Source organism: Anser anser (assembly GCF_964211835.1).
Source record: "Anser anser genome assembly, chromosome: 15".
Lineage (NCBI taxonomy): Eukaryota > Metazoa > Chordata > Aves > Anseriformes > Anatidae > Anser > Anser anser.
In genome coordinates, this window is record NC_139736.1 from 3,215,603 (window position 1) to 3,239,808 (window position 24,206).

General features: G+C 55.9%; 1 protein-coding gene across 11 annotated transcripts in view; it reads left to right on the plus strand.

Annotated features, from left to right (window-relative positions):
* The window catches only part of PEMT (phosphatidylethanolamine N-methyltransferase), a 39,997-nt gene that overhangs the window by 12,376 nt on the left and 3,415 nt on the right, over positions 1 to 24,206 (plus strand). For 9 of the 11 annotated variants that reach the window (XM_083799605.1, XM_083799598.1, XM_083799600.1 and 6 more), the window contains 3 exons: positions 9,848 to 9,963; positions 16,336 to 16,481; positions 20,532 to 20,643. In XM_083799605.1, coding sequence (XP_083655731.1) covers positions 9,848 to 9,963; positions 16,336 to 16,481; positions 20,532 to 20,643 — 374 coding nt within the window. The other 2 variants (XM_083799602.1, XM_083799603.1) reach the window with 2 other exon arrangements.

Genomic DNA, 24,206 nt, shown 5'->3' on the forward strand with positions numbered 1-24,206 from the left:
CAGAGCGCGCCCGGAGCACCGAGTACCTCTCTTCCAGCGAAGTCTCACTACTCTGTGAAGGGGTGTTAGGTTTCTGCGGCGTTTTGTGCTCTGCCAGGCATATTTATTCTTCCCCCCCCTCCTCCCTCCCTCCCGTCAGAGCCTCCGGGAGAGCGATGAGCGGGTACATGCTGTCCAGAAGGATGGGTGTGTTGGGAGTCCTTATTAGCAGGCTTATTCCAGGGAATTAAACCCTAATTTCGCAAAAGGGCAGCAGGAGAGCGGCTACGGCTGTGGGAGAAGCAGGCCAGCTTGGCGTGCTGTGCGTAAATGGGACAAGAAGTCCTGGTCTGAGACTGCAGGTCCTGGCCATTACGGTATTATAACCAAAAAAATAATAATCGTTACGTTTCTTTACTATTTGAAACAAAAATTACAAAGTGGCTCACAAGGAAGCCAGTCATGTCTCCTCTACCGTGCCCCCGCTTGTGTTGGTTTTGTGGCTGTAAAATGTTCCCGATCCTCTCCCGTTTCACCTTTTGGCAACCCTGCTGCAAAATGTGCCTCTGCGATGCCCGTCATTGTTTCTCCCTGAATTAATTGTTGCATGTAATTGCGACCTGCCGCAGGACGCTGCCTTGCTCCATTAAAAAGAGCGGTGCTAATGAAGAACATTGGGTACCGTATGCCGGGAGAGCAAGGCTCGACTCGCTGGGACGCGTACTCGGCGTACTGTTATTGCGAGCCTGGGCAGAAATGGTGTTTCTGTCTCTCGTCAGTCACTGGCTAATGATTGTAATTTTTACTTGCTGAGAAACTCTGGCTATAATGGACTTCATTAACAGATACACGAGATGCTACCAGACCTGCATTAGGGGGAGAGAGGAAGAAAACAACCCCTGCGTGGAGGCAATTTTATTATTTATTTGGAGCGATAGGAGTGATCCTGAATTAGTGTCGGATTCAACGGGGTGGGTAATGAGCTGGGCTGAGCTGGAATCCAAGCAAGCTTATTAACGAGAGCAAACTGCAAAGACGATGCCCGGGCCTGAAAACAGCAAACAGAAGAGCCCAGGCAGCACGTGGGGCTGTGTCTGCGCGCCGATGTGTTTGCATCCTGAGATGCTTCTGCTTGCAGTGGGTCACAGGGGAGAGCAAAGAGCCACGTGCATTAGCTGACACCTCCAGGGTAGCTCTATGGCAGTGTCTTTGCAATTAATCAGGAGCTGCAAGAAATGTTGGAGTCGTTGGGTGACCTCAATCTCTTTTCACCTGGAACCGGGAAAGGCTTGTCTTGGTTCGGTAAAGGATATTTCTGGATGCATTTGCTGAAGTCTGTCCGTTTTTATTCCGGCTAGAATAGCTGTTTTTTGATCAGGCTGGCCTTATTTACAGCTGCGATCGTGGTTGAAGCTGCAGGTTTGCAGCAACAATTGGGAAGCTTTGGAAAGCAGAGAGGAGCTTTGTGACAAAGACAGAAAGCTTTATGCCCCTATCTCAGACCAAAGCCAAGGCACTGAAGCCTGCAGCGCCTTCAGAGGGACTCGACCTCGGCCCCGTGGATCAGCTGGGATCCAGGGCCTGATTTGGAAAGAACGCAGCAGAGTGGAGGTGCAAAAATAGAAGGGAAGTCTTAAAAAAGAGAGACGTTTGCTGTCTTCTAACGTGGCGTTTGTACCGAGCGCTCGCTGACAGCGTGGTGCAGCACAGAGCCCGTCTTTATGTATCGGTGCCAGTTCAAACATCGTCAGTGCTATTGTTGGACTGCTTTGTTTGAAAATGGGTCTTCTGGGTAGACGGCCGGGTTCGGGGCAGCGGCTGCGTGCACAGCACTTCAGGCACTTTCCCCAGCTTTGCTTATTTAGTGCTGCGTGGGCATGAGCGACAGAAGAAAAACACAAAACAAGCGGGTACAGGACGTGAGTGGGGCAGAACAGTTAAACCAGCGAGGGGCTGACGCGCACCTCCACTTCCAGGTGGATTGGGAAGGCAATCTTTTGCTCTGCAGACTGCACGAGCAAAGCCAGGGCTGTGCTGCTCGGGGAAAACGCTCCGAGCTTCAAAGAATGTATGAAAGTAAAGAGACGTGCTGCTCTCTGGCTGGGTTCGGTTGGAGCTGTGTGCGATGGGAAGCAGGGTGGGGGCCAAGTCGTCTGAGCACGGAAGATGACAAAAATAAAATGTGCAGAATCCCCCTTGGGGAAAATGCTTCGTGCCCTGCGAACCAGCCGCTCATCCAGCAGCAATCCTTGCCATCCTTGCGGGCTCTGGCATAGCCCCAGATACTCGTGTAGGTGCAGCCTCTGCCTTCCCTGCTCTCAGGAGGATGTTTTATTAGGATGCATTACCGCATCAGGCACGCATCCCCCTGCATCCCTCCCGATGCTGGGCCATCCGCACCCCATCCCCGACGGGCTGGAAGGGGCCTCCCGCAGCCCGCGCTGCGCTCTGGAGAAGTCATTATCTCCTGAAGACTTTTTCCACGGGGTTTGTTGGCCGGGAGAGCCTGTTAGGGCCGTGCGATCCCTGCGGCTGCAGAGCGTCGTCCTTCCCCTGGCCGGTCCCGGGGAGCTGCCTGCGAGGGTTCCTGCTGCCAGGATGAATTCACGCAGCGCGGCCTCGGTTACGCGAAATCGCCTGCCTTCAGCTTCCAGCCCTTCGGCCATAAATCATGAGCTCCTTGCCTTGAGGAGAAGCCGTTCAGATCTTGTGTTGGAAATTGCCGGCGAATGCGGCCCGTATTCCGTGTCGGTTTTGTTTTTATTGAAGAGGAAAGGATATTGCTCACGGAACATTTGCGGGCCTGGGCTGCCGCGGCGTACGCTTAAGCAGGGGCTTGTTTTTATTGCAGGCAGCTAATGAGATGGTACTTTGACAAATCCCATAAACACTATTAGAGAAATGAAATTTATTATCTAGCTGTTTATCATGAGTGGATTCAAGGTAAAGACTCGTGTGGAGGTAATCTCAAGGGATGGCTTTGAGGTAAAGCGTACCCAGTCCTTATGAAACCCTTGTCTGTTTACCTGCCGGCTTGTTTTGTTTCCCCACCTCAAGGCCGTTCGCTGAGGTGACCTGTGCCATTTCAGTCCAGCTGCTTTCCCTGGGGAAGGATGTGGGTTTATTTTTTTTAGGCGAAACTCTTCCGTGGTTTAGACAGGCTGGGTTTCTTCTGCATTCATCTTTCTACTTCTCAGTAAGTGTAGTCACTTTGCTCTTCCCCCCGTGTCGAAGCCTTCAGACTGGGTCCCACTGACCCCTCGTCTGCGGCGCGGCGGCTTCTTCAGGCAGGAATCACTAGAAGGAGCACTTCAGCTCTAATTTCCCCCTCTTGACTCCCCCGTTTTGGCGATGGGTCTCTCACGCTGGCACAGCTGAGTGCTGCAGCTCTGCCGTGCCCTGTGCTGCCGGAGAGGAGCCGTCCCCGGTCCCACCGAGCACCCCACGCCACCGGGGCCGCACCGGCAGATGCCTTACGGACAGGACAAAACCCGCCCCTGGGCTTTGGGGAGAAGCCTCGACCTCCTTTTCCCTTGTACGCATTTCTCTTCTTTAGCCCCTGGATGCTCTCACTTTCCACGGCCAGAGCCTGCAAACGTGTGCCTGTGTCCTCGCGGAGCTCTCCGTCACCTGTGCGTGCGGCCGTGCTGCTCCAGCTGGCTGTTCCCACACCGCCGCCTCGTTGTGCAGCCAGCCCGCATACCGCAGACTTTTTTCCTAAACCCCGCTGTTGTTTCTTTTGGCTGGAACAAACAACAAAAACCCCACACCCAGAGCTCGTGGAAGGCAATGGAAAAGTCTTCCTGAGTCGAACCGACGTCTTCCTTTCGGAGCTCTGGCAGACGCGGACCCGCTAAGCCTTTCCACTCGGCTGCGCCTCTCCCACAGCTGTTATTGCCATCGTACAGATGGGGAAAGGGGAAAGTGAGAAAAATGATGGGTGTAGCCTCCCAGGGCGGCCCCCTGTCCTCCTCTCCCAGGCTTGGGGTGCCCAAAACCCCCAGGCTGTGACCTGAGCCCTGAGATGGATGCCCTTTGGGGACGGGGTGGTAGGAAGCTCTCTGTGCCCCCACTGCGGGTCTTCTCTGATCCTGGCGGTCCCAGGGCTGCGGAGCCCTTGCCATTGAAAGAACCTACATCTCATCTCTTGGTGTGTTACAAAAAAAAAAAAAAAAGCATTGACAAGCCAAGTCTCTGGCTTATGTTGCCTTACAGCTTACACAGAACTCTTAATATGGTGCCTGTCTCTTCTAATATCACTGCAGCGTTTTAATTGCATGAACTGGAAGCTGCTGCTCCAGTACTTAGTGGGGGAACTTTGCAGGGCTTTAATCATTTGCTAAAAAGCTTTCGGGCTCCATTACCATCTCATGGCTTTCCGTAATTGAGTGCCTGCGAGTTGAGAAGCCTTCAGAGCAATAACTCGCTCTCCGGATCAGACGGTCCAGAGCCACGGCTGCAGGAGGAAGCAATTAAACAAAGCTGAGCCCTCTGGGGCGCTGCCAGGAGCCGGCAGCCTGGGACCACGGGGCAGAAAGGGCTCTCGTGGCTGAGCACCAGCTTCTTCCTCCTGCCTCTGGAAAAGGTCCGGCCGGGGACAGCTCAGCAGAGGGAGGCAGGCGGCGCTGCGGCGGCACGGGGCACTGAGGCCGCTGAGCGATGCCGGCGGCGGAGCCCAGCTGGGAACTGGTGGCTCGTAGCAGGTGAGAGGCGGTGGATGGAGGATGATGAAGGACCAGCCTGATAAAAACCGGGAGAGGAAAAACGTCCTTGGCTCATCGGCGCTGTGGGGCCGGCGGTTCTGCTGGCGGGCGCTTCGTGTCGCCGCCGCGGCTGCACGAGGAACGTGACTGAGGGGAGGGGACGGCTAATTGCTGCAGCGAGTCAAGGGCTGTTTAAGCAGCTAATTAATTCCTCCTAATCAGCCCTTGATCTGTTGAAAACTGCATGGCATTATCTCCTCTGCTGCAACACCTTGATAATTCCTGTCTGAATGGCCTTCATGGAGAACATATTTAAATAAACTCAATAGAGATTTCAGACAGATAGCAACTATAATTACCAGCTTGTACAAATTAAAACGTGGTTTGTTCTGTTCTTTTTCTCCTGCCTTCGCTGCCCAGAGCTCCCGCTAATCATGTTCTTGCTGCTGGTGGCACGCCGGTCCCCGGGGCGTTGCAGCACATGCCTTCGGAAAGCCTCTGCCGTGCCCGGTGCCGGGGTGGGCATTTCGGATGGGGCTGCGCACGGGCACACAGCATCCTCAGCCACATTTGGAAAGGGGAGCAGCAGCCCCGTGGCTGAAATACCACGCGTGGAAGATGGCACGACGCTCCCCAGGGTCAGCCCTTCAGCGTCCCTCCTTCTGTCTCTGCCAAGGTTTGCAGTCTCCTGGAAAAGCAGGGGTTTTCTCCCCTAGGAACTGCAGGACACGTGCCTCGAGCAGCCGCAGGAGCCCACGTTGGAGCTCTCAGCCTGGCCCCGGTGCTCAACCAGCGCTGCCCAATAAACCCACCCCAAGCACTGCCGGCTCACACACGGTTTGTTAGGAGGGATAAGGTCAGGCAGGCCACCCTCATTTCCTCTGCCGTCACTTGGGACAGCCAGAAACGCCGGCTGCTTGGCATTTGGAAAGGTCAGCCAGCCCTGGGGCTCCCAGCCCCACGGTGGGTGTCCGTGTGCTTTCAGCCCGCTCAGCTATTTCTGCCCCGCGTTGTCGCATCCTCCCCACTCACATAACTCCTTTGAGTGCCTTAGTCAGAGTTTGGGTGCTCAGGCATATCTCTTTTCTCCCTGTCTGTTAGATAATTGCAAGAGCTGCAAGCAAGGTCATTTTCTGGCACCCAAGTGCTGGCAGAGAGCGGAGAATGTCATGCTGCTTTAATGAAGGATTTCAGGGATTCGGAATGAGAAAATTGATTTTTCATAGCAGGGGAATGATTTGGTGCCCCTGGTCTCTGGAGGAGCAGTAAGGGGACTGTCTGATTTCCTACACTCTCGTGGCATTACGAGCCGGCAGGGGCATGCCTCCCGCTGCAGGAGACATTCGCACGGAGCCCTCGAAGCTCGCATCGGGGTCTTTCCTAACCCAGCAGCAGCATGGAGCCCAGCATCCATGGGATGCTGGCCTGGGAGAGATCAGGCTGAAGGGGAAAGCTAAAAAAATTGCTTAGGTCATTCTTGTCTTAAGGTTTTTGAGTTTGAATTGCCCACGCATCCAGGGCTCACTCTATGCACACACATTGTCTTGGTACTGGGGTGCACGGATGCTCCGGGGAACTGATTATTCTTCCTCTAGGCTTTTCATGAAATGTTTGAGTTTTGTGTCCCTCGGTGGGCTGTTTCCTTGTCCTTACATGGTGGGATGAAACCCTTAATACTGTGAGACGGGTACAATAGGGACAGCATATCCTATTTAGTATCATCTTACGTCCAGCTCAGACATCTGCACTCACTGTTTTTATGCTTGGCCAGGGCAGGAGCGTCCCCAGAAGCGGGCAGAGCATCTCCCCGAGTGGGCAGCGGGTCTGGGATTTCCCAGGACGTGGGCACAGCCTCACCGCCCCAATCCCAGAGAGCTGGGAAGCAGCTGCACACCTCGGCCCTCCGGTGCCTCAGTTTCCCTTTGTGAAAGAAGGCTGCTAATCCATCCCAGCCCGCCAGGCATGCCGCGTGCCTAAATTCAGCAGTGCCCACCCGGTGTTGTGGTGCTAAGGCAATGGGGCAGCGTGAGGACATGGCCCAGCTGATTACCATCGAGACGTGACAGCGAGCCTTGGGGGTGTCTGGTTTCGTTCCCTACCTCTGGGGCAAGCCCGATATAGAAACGGAGTCATGCAAAACAGAACAAAGTCTCCGTTTCAAAGCTGGGGTTGAAAAAATTAAAATGTAGCACGTTCAAAAGCCAGCTTCCTTGGATGGCAGACAAAAAAAAAATAAATAAATCAATTTCCTTGAAACAAATACTAAATATTAATGAGAGGATATGGTCTGCCGTGCACACAAAGCTGTGAAGAGCATTTCCCGTTGATCAGCGGCGGAGGCAAGCTCGTGAGATGAAATTGCTTTTCCAATGGCTATTTGTGGCGCGTCTCAAGGTGGCTCGGGAAGGTTTACCCACCCCAAAAAAAGAACAGAGAGCTCAGAACATTTCCTGCTTCGTAGCAGGGCGGCCACGGGGGATGCATGCCGGTGCTTTCAGTTTTGTTTACGCGCTCGCCCAAGAGGTTGGGGAGATGGCTCGGTTCGTGTTCGGAGAAGGCAGCCCCGCGTTACGCAGGGGGGGAGCGATGCCCTGGGAGCTGCAGCCTGCCAAATGCGGAACACGGGGCCCAGGAGCACACCCGGCTTTGCAGCCACATCCGCATGCTGATTTATTTCGATAACGAGCAATGGGGGAAACATTCCAAAACTGCTTACAGCCATCAGCGAGTTTTCCTAAAGTGAAAGGACAGGGCTTTGGAGAAAGAGCCTTAATTTTTTTCTATTGCTTTGACCCTCGGGTAAGTCGGGAAGCTTTGTGTTGCTCCGTTTCCAAACCGGGAGGTTGGAAAACTACAAGCGCTGCCTTCCCTCGCTCACCGCGATGGGCGTGGGGCTCCCCATCCCAATGCCGTGCTCACTGGGGCAGCCTGGGCACGGTGGTGGGAATGAGGGCTGCCAGCCTTGGCCGGGGAGCAAGCACCGTGCCGGGAATAGCTGCAGCCACGGAGGGTGCCAAAATCATCTCGCGTCCACCGCGCAGTAAATAAAAACACGTCGGCTGATGGTTTCATAAAACCATGAAGCCAGCTGCGTAGCCGTAGGTCGAACGAGAGCTAATATTAGCGAGCAGATGACTAAAATTAGAAAAGTAGAACCGAGCCAGAACTAATTAGCTGCTCGAGGAGTAGAACCAGAACCGGAACAAATTAATTGTTCGGAAGCCGAAATACCAGCACGGGGCCTGGCAGGAGCCCCCCGGGAAGGCTCCACGCAGGCTCTCGCTCAGCTTTGCTGCTGGTGACTCATGCGTGGGCTCGTGGCGTGCCTGGAAAAAGAGTCCTGGGTCCTATCTGGAGGCTGCAACAGCCAAATACAAGTTGGTGTTTTGCTCCCAGCCGGGAGTTTGCACGATGCAGCACGAGCTCGGCTGCACCGCGAGCGGCACGGAGCCAGCTGGTGCCCCGAAGGGCTCCGAAACACGCTCCTTCCTTCTGGCCCGTCTTGCTCTCTCGCTGCCCAGACGAGCGTTCGTAGCGGCGAGGGTAATTACGAGGCTGCCTGGATGGCTCCTGGAGGCCTTCAGCCTCAGCTCTGCCACCGGCTGAGATGCTTTGCCGAGCTCTCGGAGCGAGCCAGGAGCGAGCGCCGTCAGAGTAATTTCCAGGGAATTAGGAGGCTCGCAGAGATAGCCGGCACGCGGCCGTGTTTTTTGGCTGTGACTCAGTCACCTGTGTGGTCACTTCTTTTACTTTCCGAAGGTGGTAACTCACCCTGCATTTCTTTTTCCCCTCTCGCAGCGCTCAAACAGCAGCTCCCGTTTTAGCAGCAGCATGACGCACGGTGTTTTAAATTCAATTTAGAATACAAACTATTTATACCAGCCAGGAAAAGGCAGTGAAGCAGCTCTCTCTGTCATGAGTGGATTTGTAATTTCGGAGCAATCATTGCATAACTAATTGAATCAGCTCTCAGCATGCGAAATCGGTGCCCTGCTTATCGGAGGTTTTCATCTCGCTCCCCTCCCGAAGGCGGCTGTCCCCCCTCCGCCACTGGCACTTTGTGCGTCTGCATCAGCCTGGGAAGAGAGCGGTGCCTGCAAAGCCGCCCTTCCCTGCTCGCTGCTTAAACGGAGCCAATAAATGACCAAATGCACTCAGCAGGGATGAATAGCCGGGTTGCTGGTGCCCCCCAAAGCTGCCCAGGCTCCGTGCGAGGGAGCGGAGCGTGTTTGAAGCTAATGAAGAGCCGGCCGTGTCTGAGGAGCAAATTGATGTTGAAACGTTCCCCTGGCTCCCGCCTCTCGCCTCATTGCCTGGGTGTGCTTGGGATGTGGGGGCTGATCCGAGCCATGCGGAGGGCCCCAGCTTGGGGCCTGAAACCTAAAAGAGGCGATAAATCCAGCCGCAGCTTGCTGGGGGATGCGGAAAGGTAGAAAACATACCGGCCGTAGGGATTTTGATCGGGTTGGGAGCAAGGGTCGTGGATGGGGTGACTCGGGTGGGTCCAGAGCTGCGGATTTGGGGAGCAGCTCCAGCCACCCGCACGCAGCAGCCTCCCGGGGCGAGGGGGCACCTCTTCGGCTGCATTTGGGGCGGGGGGCCGTCAGCTTCTGCTGCTCTGTAAGACCTGGGGCTTAACGCTGCAGCCAGAGGGAAGCGCGCTGGCAGGGATGCTGACACCTCCCTGGAGATGCTGCTGGCATGCGAGGGGCCGGGGCCGTCGCGGAGCAGCGTGCGTGGTGCTGGGAGGTGGGTGAGGAGCTCAGGCGAGTCCTTAATGGCTAAAATTGCTGAGCGCTGACGAAGGCCAGCTGGTTCAGCACATCCAAGGGATGCAGTTATCTGTGCCAAGCTGGCAGGTCTTACCTGGAGGGAGCTGGGGGGAGCGCTGCAGATTTTTCTGGAAGAGGGCTGGGAGGGGTTGCCCCCGCCTGGTAGGGTCTGCGTGGCTGGGTGCAAGTCACAGCACCTGGAAAATCAGAGCTGGGGGGCCCTGCGGTCCGTCCCCTGCTCTGGGATCTGTTTTCCTTCCTTGCAGGAGGGCAATACCAGGCTGCATCACACGAGCCCGTTGGCTTCGGTGGCCCCGGGGCAGCCTCAGCCTCGCTGAGCACCTCCAACCTGGCGCCTCCAACCACCCCTTTCCCTTTCTGCTGTCTCTTCAGGTGGCGAGATGGGAGCACAAAACGCGAGCGCTCAGCCGGGTCTGCGGCTCTCCACACACCGCCTGCTACTGCCTGGGCACCGTTATCCTGATGCTCAACTGCGTGCGGAGCCACTGGTAAGGATCCAACTCTTCCGCTCTGTGGAAACCCAAAGAGGTGCCCCCGCAGGGCACGGGGACGAGGGCTGTGTGCTCTGCAGGGCTGAATCCAGCCCCGGCGTGTTGGTTTTACCTGGATCCCTCCAGCCAGCAGATTTATTCCGGGGTTTGGAACACCCCAGTCAGGCAGAGGGATGCAACAAGGTGGCTGTGGTCAGGAGAGCAAACCGTCAGCATCAGCATTTCTTGCCCCACTCTTGGGGCAGTTTCCCCTGCCCTGCGTGCAGTCGTGTGGCAGGAAGGCTGTTGGCACAGCACGGATCTTACCCAAAAGCAGAATCTTTTCATTTTCTCCTGAAAACAATAAACGAGATGAAGCCTGTTTTTAAGAAGCCCCCGTTTCCTGTGCAGGAGAGTAGGATTACCTGTGCACTTAGCGAGCAGCCTCTTCAAACTCTTATCTGCGATCTGTTTAAACACTACCCGTGCTAATAGCGTTGTGTGACTGATGCGCCCTACACCATGGGAATACGTCCTCTGACGTTCTGAGTGCAGCGGAGAGGTTTACTGCGGAAGATTTCCTCAATGCCAGCAATTTATCTGCGATCTGATAGGCTTTATCTTCAACGCTGTGAGGAGAGGCAGGCTCTCTACTAAATTTCCAGATTCAATTATGCCAGGGTCAGAGCTAATGGGTTGTTTAGTACTCCGGGTAATTTCCCAGGCACCGAGATCTCAGGTTGGAATTTGCACATGTATTTAAGAGCTCTGCCTTCCTGGAAATGACACCGAGACCTGCCCTTGCCCTTCTGCGTTTGTCACCGCCGCTTCTTGTTGCAGAAACCCCAGGAAAGCTCGCGGTGAATGTGGCCATCATGGAGTGCAGGCTGTGCGGGGGGCATGTGTGCGCTCTGCCCGTGTCTCAGTGACACGGCATGCTTGGGTTTCGCTGGGGAATGTCTCGGCGGTCTCAGGCACGGATGACACAGCTGCTTGTTGTCTGGGAAGCAGTGCAAAGCCTTGGGTCCGGCCTTTAATTAAAAACACAGCTGATGGGGGGACGATCCCGGCTCCCAGGGGTCCTGCTGAGCTCCTGGGGCAGTGGCGCTCACCGGATCACGGTGAGGCACCGATGGGGAGGGTCAAGGAGGCCTGACCTGTCCCAGCACTGCACCCCAGGCTATTCAAGCAAGGCAAGTCCTTCCCCTGGGAGCCACGGCATGGTTTCAGGCTCCATCCCCGGCTCCTTGAGCCCTCCACGGCCCCAGCCAGGAGAGGCCGTGCTGTTTGGGAAGGCGTGATCCTGCCCACTGCTCTCACGTGAAGGCAGCAGCCAGCCCCAAACTGGGCTCCAGCTGCCCAGAGATGGACCCGTGGACATGGGCACTGCCATCTCGGGGCTGCTCTCACCAGGAGGGGCACAGCTCTCCTGCTCTCCTCCTTTCACTTTCCCCTCTAATCTTTTTTTCCCGAGTCGCTTCTGCTCGGCTGCACTGATGGAAGCAGATTTCCTGCTTCTCCAATCCAGCCGTGCAGAGCGAGCTGCATGTCGCATTCGGGCTGTGCACGGTGGCTGCTAGCACAGGGCATGCTTCCTCGGTCTTGTCCACAGGTCGATGCTGCGATGGTCTCAGGCAGTTTTCCATCCAAAGGGATACTTTGTTTGTAAGAAAAGGAATATTCCGTGCTTATTAAGCAATTAGGTGCTTCCCAGCCCTGAGCTTCGTTATCAGCCTCGGCGTGTTCCTGAGAAGCAATGCAGAGTGACCTGTGACCGGAGGGGACCTGCTTAGTCAACCGCACGAGGCAAGCATCCTTAATTGCTTTGGTGCAGCGATGATTTTCATGACAATCATGTTCTTTCAGCAAGAAGCAGGGAACTTCCATCACCGGGGCTCTTATCAGGGAAAACAGCTCCTGAACTTTTGCACTACCTACCTGCGCTGTGTTTATGGCTGTTACCGTGTGACACGGGACATGACCGCCTCTATCCTCCTGTACATTTCCATCCCGTGTCCCTGTCTGGCATTAGCCACCTTGTCGACATCTTCCCCTGCTCTGACTATACAATGAGCCAGGGGTGCTGCCTTTGGAGCCCTCCCTTGCTCCCATTTGCGTGCTCTTGCAAACTCCCCGTCTCAGAGCAGATACGTACAGGTGGTTCTGTACCTAGGGAGCTTACAGACTTCCCACCTTCGGGGCCTTGGGGCGTTTGTCCGAGCTGTAACGGCACCACCCGTGTTACGTGTGCCAAAAGGGGGATTTGGCAGATGCAAAGCGAGGCCCTCAGGGTGTCTGGGGTTGTGGTGCCTTTGGTCCAAGCACGCTCTGCAGAGGCAGAGCAAGGGCAGCACCTTTGCAACAGAAAGAACCCCCCCGGGACCAGATTTGGCGCCGGGAAGGGGCCGGCTGTCATTCAGTAGCGTGCTGCTTTTACGCTCAGCTTGTTTACTTCCTGGATCTGGTATCAAGAACAATTGTGTTGTAAACGGCATCGATCTACGTACCACGGCATGTTTTGTGCAGAAGTGACCACGCTCATGATGGGAACTGAGCGTGGCCTGCAGCAGCCCGTGTCCCCTCCGACCCGCGCTGCCAGCAGGCTGAGCGTGGCTGGGAAAAGCTCCGGGTGGACCAAAACACCTCGTGCCCCCGACGGAGCCGCTGCCGGGCAGGGAGAGAAGCTGCTCCAACCCCCAGCTGACCTAAATAACACCCACCCTGGCGCTGGCAGAAAGGCAAAGTCATTATTGGCAAAAGAAGCTGTGAAGATGATGACCGGGCTAACAATTGCTGGTGGTATCGGCGGGATGGTTTTAGGCTTTATTTCCCTTTTTTTAACGAGCGAGGTCTTTTGTTGCGGCGTGCAGGCAGCGGTGCTTGCTGCTGGCCACCGCTGGACCATTTTCCCCCTGCTGCCTGCTTTTGCCAGGAGGAACAAAGCCTCCAGCACGGGGACGGGGACATGCCGCGCAGCCGCCTGCGCCGCTGCTGCTTCCCGCTGCCTGCCGGCCCCCGGCCCGCTTCTGCCCCAATTGCACTTGCCCAGTTTCCAGGCTGATTTTGGGGATCGGGCGAAGGGAGCGCTGCAGCAGCGACCCAGTTTGCTCGATGAGGTCCCTGCCCTGCTTTGTGGGAAAGGGGTTACAAAATGTGGTCGCTGTGTGCCACCGAGAGAGGCCCAGAGACCTGAAAAGCTCAGCTCCTCTCTCAATTTCCAGGCATTGCTTTGTGCTCCGTGTGGCTTTTGGGGCTGTATTTGGGCTGCAGGTTTGGTTCGCTTTCTGTTTTCGCAATATAAGCTCCTGTTTGTGCAAACCTGACCACGGGTCTCCTCCGCATCCCCGCGGGAGGAGCGGTGCCCCCGGTACCCGCAGCAGATTCCCCTTGCCCCCGGTGCTGAGCACACCGCGGGTTAAAACCACTTCCAGCTGTATGACACCTCCGTCCCCGCGCTGCGGGGCCATTTCCAGAGTGCTTTTCCAGTTCATGTGGTTTATTCCCACCACGCGGCACCGCCTGCGCGGCAACAGCTGAGTGCCTGAGCCAGCGCCCTTTGTTTTTGGGAAGGGTGGGCAGAACAGCGCCGGTTGCCTTGGCATCTTGGGGCAAACCCCGCTGACGTGGCGGCTGTGCAGCCCTCGGGGAATCATCCAAATCTCCCAGTTGGGCCAGAGCTGGTGGATTTGGGCTTTTTGGCCGGGGCAGGGAGCGGGCGCCGCTGGTGTTTGTGCTGGCAAACCGGCGGGTACGCGTGGGGAGATGCTGGGGGAAGCCCTGTTTCCCCCATTTCCATTCCCCAATGCTGGGGGGGCACCCCCCAGGCCCCCTCTGCCCCACGATCGCAGGCATCCTCGTGACAGCAGCCGGGGATGCGATTAAAGTAGGTCACAGCCCATCCGTCCCTGCCTGGGAAGAGGGCAGCTCCTCCCCACGGCAGTCGCTCCGCTTGGCGCACAAAAGCGTTTCCAGGTACCGGGACAAAGCCTGGCTGCAAGCGGCGTCCTCTCGGGTGCCGAGCCGGGACGCTGCCTTGCAGCACAGCCAGAAATAAACGCTGTGACGAACGTGACTCAGAGGCACATGGAGAAAGGGACCGATGGTGGGTGGCCGCAGGACTCGTGCCACGCGACAGGGACACCCCCTGCCTCGTCCTCCCCCTGCCAGGAGGGTGATCCGCGGCCCCGGGGGGCTCCCCTGCCACCAGGAGCAGGCACGGATGCCACGATCACTGCATTTTCTGGCGGCTCCGTGCTGCTCGTCGTGGCCCAGCATCATAAATGCTTAAAAGGCTTATTTACCAGTCCTGAAAACTCCAGTGCGCATCACGTTTAATGCAAATAGAGAGCGTGTTTAGGAAGGTAGAAAACAGCTCTGGAGGGCAAGGCGGCCCATTATCTCTGCGCAAACGCCTCCCTCCCTCGCTGCAAGCTGAAGAGCAGGGGACTAAGCCCGACATGCTGCTGAGGGCAGCTCCTGCAGGCCTGCCGCCCGTCAAAAGGGAGGATGGCATCATCTGGAGCAGGGGAGGCGGCTTTGCCAAAGCAAATGGCGTCACGTGCTGGTTGCAAAACCTCCGCAGCTACTTTTGCAGTCGGCCAGGTCACGCTCTCGGAGCCACGTTTGTTCTTCTCGTGCTCCGAGGCCGAGGCAGGTCACGAGCATAGGATAGGGGAGCTTCAAGGATGCAAGATAGCGTTAATCCCGCTAACCCCGAGCAAAAAGCAGCCTCTGAGCACCATGCCATAGCTGCACATCTTTTTGCCAGGGGAATATCCCCGCAGGGCTTCCCATCCAAATCCAGGCAGTGCTGGTAGCAGGGACGCAGGTTTGGGCTTCCTCAGAGGGGTCGCTTATATCATTTAAAAATAAACGTCAGGGATGCGATGTGAAGGGTTGTGAGGCTGCTGGATTGTGTCTTCCCATCAGCACTGATTTTAAACGAAAGCAGGATGAACCTGGCGAGCAGAGGGAGGCGTGCTGGGTCATGGAGGAGCTCCCCGAGGCTCCTTCCAGCTCCCTCCCCAGCACAGTACCTTTATTCTGTTTTTTGCTTCTTTCTTTTTCTAGTCCATGCTGAAGGATGAAACGGCTTGCTGTGGGGGGCCTAAAAGCTCCCAGAGAGTAGAAAACCTGGTAGGAATGAGCTCCAAGGAAAACAAAGAGGTATCAGCCAGGTCTGTGCACTGTAAGGTTTAAGTATCATCCTGGGCTTTGCTTGGCGAGTGCCTTGCCAGCCGGCTTTGAGCCTTCGCAAGGTGCGTTGCAGCCCCGGTTCTGTAAGCCGGCCTGGCAGGACTCAGCTTCAACTCAGGCAGCAAAGAAAACCAAGGGATTTGCAAGACTTGCAGAGCTGGACGTTAGGAAAAAAGCCTCCCGAGCACCGCAGATAACATCACACAAGCTGGCAGCCCTGAAACCGCTGGGTCTGTTCCACGCGAAGACCTGGGAGCACGAGGAGCAAAAGGCAGGCAGCGATGGCCAGGGGCGCAGGAGTGCTGTTAATCCGCTTGAATTTCAGCCTCCAGCGTGCTCATTAAAAAAAAAAAAAGCTCCGAGTTTCCTACCTCGTGTGTCAGCAGCATGTGGAGAGGCGCTGCACGCAGCTCCGTGGGGCTGTTATCTCATCTCGCTGTTATTAACGGGCAGTTCTGAATCACGGCGTTATCTTGTTTGGAGCCATCCGCTCTCACTGGAGCTATGCGAGGCGCCAGGCCTGCCAAGCCCTGCTCCTGGGCAAAGTTCGGGTGGCCCAGGACGGGGGGGGTCACAGATATTACGCTCACAAACAAGCATTTGGAAGGTCAGACCCGAAATGCCTGCCTGAGCCTGGAGCCGAGAAGCGCGGCTCGCGCTTGACGATGCGTGGATCCAGTATTTTCCCTTCGCTGCTCCAGTCCTCCCCCTGACTGTCAGGCCTCAGCCGTGAATCACTCCTGGGCACGTGGCGAGCGCACGAAAGCTGCAAAATATTTTGGTGGAGAGGAACGGGGGTGGGAGCACGAGATAACCCGGCGGATTGTTCCCCAGGCCTCCAGCTCCCGTGCTGAGGCATCGCAGCCTCCAGCGTTTGCGAGGGCATCTTTGTGCATTTTATATATATATATATATTGTTTGCATCATATTGCGGTTCGGTGGGGTTGACATTTCCAGGACATTTCCACCAAGGGTTGCGAGTTAAAATAAGTGCCCCAGGTCGAGCCCTGGCTGCTCACCAGCCTTTGGCTGCTCGCTTCTCCCATCGGAAAAGGGGACCCTGAGAAATGTCAAAGGGCCCCTGAGAAGTGTCTCCCTCGGCAGCATCCTCTCCCAAAGCTCTGCATCTCCCAGAGGGGGGGGACGTTAACAGTGAGTCGCCGCTATTAACAGCCCTTGTTGTCTCTCTGACAGCTTCACAGAAGCCATGAAGAGCCAGCCGAAGCTGGAGGGCTTGGACAGCCACTGGGCCTATTACTCAGGCTTGGTCGTCTTGGCTGTAGGGACCTTGTTTGTCATCTCCAGCTTCTTAGCACTGGGATTCACCGGGACTTTCCTAGGTAAGCACGAAAAATTCGACGGCCGAACCTGAAAGCTCATTGAGTCCTCCCAGGGGTCTCTCGGTCGGGCAGAGCCCCGTATGAATTTCTTCTTCCTTGTCTCTGGGGAGATTTGTTAGGTTTGTTCTCGGCTGTGTGATACCAAAGCGTGATGTAGCCACGCCGTTACCTTGCACGGAGCTGATCGTGCAGCGATGTTACACAGCCAGCCAAATCGCCTCCGGTGTCGAGCCTGAAATTTTAGAAATCAGCTAATTATCTCGGAGGTCAAATGTCCTACAGAAAGGGCAGCCCAAGGGCAGAGCTCGTGAGCAGGCCAGCACCTGCACAGCCGCCGCATGGTGGGGAGGAGGAGGAGGAGGAGGAGGAGGAAGAGGAGGAAGGAGAGGTATGAGCCATCCAGGCGCCCTGCGCTGAGCCCCCAGCCGCCTGACACGCGTTCAGGCAAGATCTCATTTGCTCTTCCCCTCTGCAATAAACCTGACATCCGTTGACAGATCCTTTTATCTGCCGCTTTCTGGCAAAAGGCGTTTTCCACTGTGCCTGCTTTCACATTTAGAGAGTAATTCTATTAGCATTGTTGACTTTAGAAATATGCCAGTATGTGTGGAATTCATAAAAATAAAATAGAGACGGGAACAATAAATATCGAAGGAAAGGGGCAGCTCCCGCTGGCTGGAATAATCACAGCCCCGGCTTTGACACCGCATTTAGGCTGTGCTTTTGCAAGTGCTTTACAAACCAAATTCAATTAGCTCCTGCAGCGTCTCCAGGAAGAGGAGAGGGAGGTAATAAGCCTTCCTGGTTTCGAGTGGAGTCGCGAAGAAACGCGTTGGGTTGGCCAAGATCCCGCCGCCAGAAATAGAGCCCAGCACTCCTGATCGTGGGCTCTCACCGGGGGTGCTCCTGGCCCCGTGTTGCACCCCTGGACCCAGCCACCAGGCTGCGGCTCCCTCCCAGCTCGCCCGCAGCCCCCGGGGGCGATGCTGTGCGTGGAGACGTGTCCGGGGAGGCCGAGCACAGGAGCACCTACCGGCTGGAGCTGGTTGAGCGCTCCTGAAGCCCGGCCAGCTCCGGGGCTTTTTACGTAAAGCCTGATTCAGCCGACCAGGAGGACCCACTGGGCTTGAACCGCTGGGGAAAAGCAAACGAGTGAGTCAGGCTCGGCGTAAGCAGGGAGCGCTCGGCCCCCTCTGTTTTGGCACGGCTGGCGGTGCCCCCCGGGGAAGGGAGGAGGCGGGCGGTGGTGGCCCGCATCGGGCACTGCTGCTCCGGCCCGCACAATGGCTCGTGCCGAGCCCGGCGTGACGCAGCAGGGAGCAGGGCCAGCGTTGCCAGCTGGAACGTGACGGGGCCGGCAGGGCAGAGCCGAGCCACCGCAGCGCTTGCGGGGCGGGAGGTGCCAGGAGCATCCGTCCTGGGAACAAAAGCTGGCGTTCGGCTCCAGCGAGCCCCCAACCTCTTAGCTGAGAACGATGTTCAGTGTGGTTCCTGCTGGCAGCAGAGGATACGAGGGGTCTGCAGGGCTCAGGGGTCTCACATGGGGTGAGCGCCGTCCCCTTGCATGCCCAGCTGCTGTCCTGGGGCTGCGGTGGGAGCAGGGTCCCCAGGCAGTGCGGGCACTTCTGGCTGCGGGTGGCAGAGGGCCATGCTTCTTTGGCAAGGAGTGTCATTGCATCATCCAGCTGCTTCTCACAGCCGGGTGAGCTCAAGAGAAGTTTAGAGAGCCTGAAATGCCCGAGCACTTAACAAACTTACTGGGACAGCATTTGACCCTTTCCTTTCCAGTTTTCCTAAAGCAATGAGGGCTGCACCGGGCAGGACACTGAGACTGCATCAAGGCTGCCCAGGAGACCCCTCTTTAACAAGTTTAAGCTCCCGAGCACGGCACTTTGTCTCTTAAATGCAGGCTAAATGGTTCACAGGAGCCACCCTTCTGCCACAAGCCTTTCTGTGCCACCCCATTGCCCCCAGTGCCAGTCCCAGCCTCTGTTTGCAGTGGCTGGATGCGGCCCCTTGCCTTGACAGCCCTGTCTGCCTTCTCCCCTGCAGGACCCCGCTCCCACCCTGCCGGCGCCAGCGTGCCGATTCGGAAAGCACCGTGCGCTTGCTGGAATTCAGTTCAGGGCCGTTTGCCCGATTTTCTGACAAAGGCAAGAACGAGAGCTTGACTTCCCGGAGGCTGGGGGCACCCAAGAGGCAGCTCTGCCTGTCTGAGCCCATCCGTCCGCGCCCACGCGCGGTTCCTTGCGGTGCTGACCAACATCTCAAGCGAACCAAACTCGACCAAACTCTTTTAGTGGGTTATGGTGGACCCGGTGGCTCTGTAGAGGGGCAGTGGAGGCACTTCGGGCTGGGTTGTGCTCAGGAGGCCATGGGAAGCTTAACGGGGTGCATCGCATGGCTTTCTGCTGCCGCGATCCAAAGCAACCCCCCCAGAGCAGCATCTGCCCTTTGGGGCGAGGTGCTTATACCAACCTCCAGCCAAAAAATACACCCAAATTAGATCCCAAAGTCCCTTGGCCTGACAAGGGGCTGATTCCTGTTTTGAGGGCTTGATGGAGGCGCAGGAGATGCCCAGGCTGAGGCTGATGCCCAGTCCCTTCCCTTAGCACCTGCCTGGCCATGAAAGCCTTGCAGATCCTCTCCGCCGGTTGCGTTCCCTTTGTGCAAACCTCCCCGGTGCCAGCGTCATTTGGGGCCCGAGGTGTTCAGCCCCGAGGCGAGGGCGGGCAGGGATAATGAAGCATTTTGACACACAAGAAAGCACAGCAACGGCTGCGCTTGGGGGGTGCTTTCTGCCAGAACAATCTCAGAGATGCATTGCCAAGTAACTGTGAGAACATATAGTATAAATACCAGGCAATTATCTCACTTAGTGGCCTGTAGTTAAAGCCCAAAAGCACTGTATAATTGGGCAGGCGCTGTTTATCCTTGGGAAGAAATGTTTTTGCACCACGTGAGGTCAAAGAAATTACTCGGCGATCCAGGTAATAATAATAACCTTGAATACTTTGCACTCCCATAATGTGCTTTATCTGGATTTCCAAGCGCTTTCTCACCATACATTAATCCTCGCCCCCACTGCGCTATGAGAAATACCGATATTATGGTCGGCGCACAATGGAACTGGGAGGAGACGTGCCCAAGGTCAGGGAACGGGCTGGTGGCAACGCTGGGAGCACAACGCCGGGTCCTGGGCTGATGGACCTGCACTGCTGGGTTGTGCTGTGGACGCGGAGCAAAACCCTCGCTGGGCTTTGTGGTCTTCTCATTTTAAGACCAACAGGAGGCAGGGCTCTGCGTCCCAGCTCCTTTGCCCCCCTGAAATGCCGTTCACGAGCTGCACATCTCCTCACTTGTCAATTTATCCAGGCACCCTTCAGGAACACCGAAAGATGACTCCGCGCTAGATAGGGAGGTTGAATGCTGACAGTTCTGAAAGCTTTCCTCATTACAGATGACAATCACCTCATATCATCATCATCATCATGCCGATAATTGAGTGTTTTGTAGGCAGAGGTGCTATTTTCTGAAATTCTGAGAAATTGTCTGAGCCACGAGATAAGGGTGGCACTGAAAGAGGGCATTTGGTGGTAGCGGCCTTGATTGTAGCATCTCGAAACACCATTACAGTGCTCTGGGCTTATTTCCCCATTAAATGGCTTTGAACCTATGCACTTGCTTCCTTGTCAAGTGACTTTAGAGGGGCAATTTTCAAATGGGAAAGCAGAATCAGCCAGGTGGGACCGCGAGAGCCGTGTCCTGGGGAGGAATGTAGCTGCCGTAGCCTCGCTGCACTGCACAAACCTTCCTCGTGGGCAAAGAGCCATTCCCGGAAAAGCCGATAGACACGGAGTAAACAGCCTATTTACTGCAGCTTTCTGAGCCTGAAAGTCAGCAGCAAAACCCTTCATTTGCCTTCATTTTCCTTTGCTCTGCCTCCCCAGCAGGGATGCCCCATGGAGGGCATTGCGTGCCGAGCCCCCCGAGCCCCCAAAACTCCTGCCTTAGTGGATCCTAACGAGAAACCCTCTGCTCGCCCTGCAGGTGATTACTTCGGCATCCTGATGGAGGCAAAAGTCACCAGCTTCCCCTTCAGCGTCCTGGATAATCCCATGTACTGGGGCAGCACGGCCATCTACCTGGGCTGGTCCCTCATGTGAGTACGTGCCCCCCGCCAGCGGCGCTATGGGGTAAATGTGGGGTCTGTGCGCTACGGGGCAGGCACTGCCGGGGAGGGCGTAAGGTGCTGGCTTGGACCAAGGGCCAAGGAAACTGTTGGTGATGGCAAGTCAGCAGTAAAATGGCCGGGGTGTAAAATGGCAGGGAAAGCGCAACGTGCCCTGGCTTCTCGCTTCCCGACTATTTTTGTGCTTGCGAGATCTTCTGCTGTCATAAAAGACTTGCGGCATTAATGGTAGAAAAATAAATAACGGCCAAGCGCTGGGGAGAGGAAACATCAGCAAATGCTCTGCCGCCGAACGGGGTCCTTGGCAGGCTCTGCACATGGAAAAATCAACAGTCAGGGCCGAATTCATGCCGGGTGTCACTCAGCAGGGGCAGGGCACTGATACCAGGGATCAGTGTGACCCTGTAATTACCTCTGAAAAAAACAAAACAAGCCAACACACCCTTTCCCCCACTGCATGGCGATAACACTTCCGAAACACTCCTCATGTGATACAACACAGCTTAATAGCCTGCTTAGGAGGAAACGAATAGGCTGTAATTTAGCAGTAAATGAGCAATATACTCTATTCTGTGTATTAAGTTTTATGTGGTTTTCATTTAATATCACATTTTATTTATTTGCCCAGGAGAAAAAAACACTGGCTGCCTTACCTTGGGAGCCCGTAGAGCATTACAGGTCGTTATCTCTACGTATTTTGCATGGGCACTTCCGAGTGGACCCACCTCTCTTCTCTTTCTGCGGAAAAATAAAATCCTTTGTCACTTTATGGTCTCCTTTTCAGCCACGTCTGCAGCAGCGCAGCACTTTCTGGCCCCTGGTAATAAGCCAAGCTGATGGCTCCGCTGAGCCTTGCTCATGTTCCTTCTGCACTTTGAAATCCTCCCCCCCCCGCCCCGCAGCCGTCAGGCATTGCTGCACAAGGCCGTTCGCCTTCCTTGCAGACCCACGGCAGCTGGATTGGGTCCAAACCTTGGGAAACGGAGCCCGAGAGCCGGCAGCACGCCCTCGCTGCCCGTGGCCACCGCAGGGGCTGGCAGCAGGGCTGGGCATGGGGGTGACAGCGTGGGGACAGCGGGGCAGAAGGACCCCCCCCCACGCCACACCACAGCCAAAGAGCAGCCACCCAGTGTGACATAACCCGAAGGAGGAATTTGACCAGAAGGAGTTTATAAGATTTTTATTTTTTTTTTTTTACAATCAGCATCAAACAATTTCCTGGAACCTGTGCCGAGCCCCCTCGAGCTGTTTGTGCTGCAGAAATCCCTTCTTCGCCCCCGCGACAGAGCAGCCTCGCACCGGGTGCGCTTTGCTTGGTCTTCCAACACAGTCCCAGGCAAAAGCAGCTTGAAGCGGCTCAAGACAACAGTGCGATTGCCTCTTTTTCTTGTTAAAAGGCTGCTCCCATAAAGGGCAGCAAGGCGTGACAAATAATTGCTGTTGACAAATTGCTGGAGCTGTGCAAAGTGGCACCAGGACACCACCCGCCTGGCCCTGGGGAAGCTCAGCGCAACCCTTCCCGCTGTGTTTGTGGCTGTTTGCCTTCCCCCTGATCTCGGCTTGGGTTTCTGTGTTTTTCTGGGGGTTCCTGGGGCTTTTCTGAGGTCTCGCTGGAGTCGCAGGGCTTTAAGATGTTGGGTGTCTGCCCGCGGAGGGGCCAGAGCTAACGTCCCGGCGGCGGGAGGGATGCTGCAGCTGAGCTGTTGGTACAGGAGGAATGCATCTGCTGACGGGCTTTGGACATGGCCTGAAATGTAAAACGTACTTCACCCCCCTCGGTGATGTATCATGCTCCATATCGTGGCACTGGGGCCCGGGGGATTGATTCATTTTCAGCTGTAAGGGCACATACCGCATAATGTAAGCGAGCTTGGCAGCGCCCCAGACAGCCTGCGATTAGGACTCCGACGTTAAGAACATGCTTTGGGGCCAGAGCCGCTATTTTCTCCCTTCCAGGATATTGCAAATATCCCGGGCTTGACTAATGGCAGCTCCACAGTCAAAATAAACACGTGCGCCAAACGCGCTGCGGGCGGCGCTTCGACCCCTTCGTGCATGCGGCGAGTGGAGGGGCTCGGGGCTGTCGGGGCTCCTGGCTGTGCCCAAGGGGGATGCACGGGGACAAGGCTCCTCTGCTGCTCAGCACAAAAAGGGGAGGAAAGGGCTGCGAGCAGCAAACGTGAGGCAGAAGCAAAGCAGCACGTCCAGGACCAGCGGTGCTGGTGGGGAAAGACACGAGCCCACGCACATCGCTCTTGCAAAAACCCCACAGCAATGGGGAGCTGCAGCAAGGGTTGGGGGGCAGACAGATTTCCTATCAAAAAAAGCCCTCAGCTGCTACCAGGACCACAAAAAAAAAAACACAAAACCTACCTGGCTGACTCATCACTGACCCTGCTATAAAACGAGCCCAATAAGTAGGTCGGGCTCGTAAGAGAGCAGAAACACACAAATGCTTCTCATTGCCCGCGCCGAGCAGCCTCATTTCTCCCACAAGACAAATGGAGCATCGGTTGTTTCGAGACGGCTCTGTGTATCGGTGGTAGGGGAAGTGTTTTAACTCATGGCAACAGGCTGTGTAAATCAGAGCTGGCACCGCAGCCAAATGATGCAATTAGAGGTCTTGCTGTCAACAAACAATCATGCAAATTTGTTCTCTCTGATACAAATCAAGGAGGAGACATGACTAAGCATGCAATAGCAGGGGGTGGGGAGACGAAGAAGTTGCCCCGTGTATCCTAATGAGGAAAAAACTTAAAGCAAAATGGAAACAGTGAAACGGTGAAAAAAAACAGTGGAAAGGGTGAAAAGTGTGTGCACCTCTCCAGGAGCTGCAGGGTTCAGGTGCTTCAGGCTCTGCTCTGAAGGCATTTTTTCCCAACAGGGCTGGCCCCCTCGCACGAGGCTAGCAAGATGTTTATGCTCATCAGAGACGAGCTAAGTACATTTTATTGCTGACAGCCAGCTCTTGTCCCCTTCACAGAGCTGCAACCAGCAATTAAAGGCAGTCAGCAGCGTCCTAATTAATGGCAACACTTGCAGACGGTGGCTGGAAGCATGGGATGCAGACAGGATGCTTTGGGGGGCTGATGCTAAGTGAGGAACTGGCCACAGCCACGTTTCTCGCTGCAGAGATGAGGCTGGGACCTTGTGGGGGAATTTGTGGTGTTGGCAGCTGGTTTGGAGACTGCCGAGATCCCGGTGCCGTGGCAAGGACCCGGCTGCCTTCACTACCTTCTGCCCCTCGCCCCCCGATGCTTTCAGGCCAAGCACCGAAGAACTGACCCCGACATGGTCAGTGCAGGTTTGCAGCCTCCGCTCACCTCTCTCCTTAGCGTGGTGATGGGGTGATTTTAATCCTGATTTTTTTTGGACCTGTTGCTAAAAGGAAGAGCAGCCCCCATTGCATCTGTGATCCTCGAGCACCGCTGCAGTGCAGTGTGCTGGTGGCATCGGCCCTCTCAGTGAGGGTCATTCAGCTGGGCCCTGGGGACCACGCAGGACCCTCCGAGGGCCGCCGTTTCGCTGTGTGT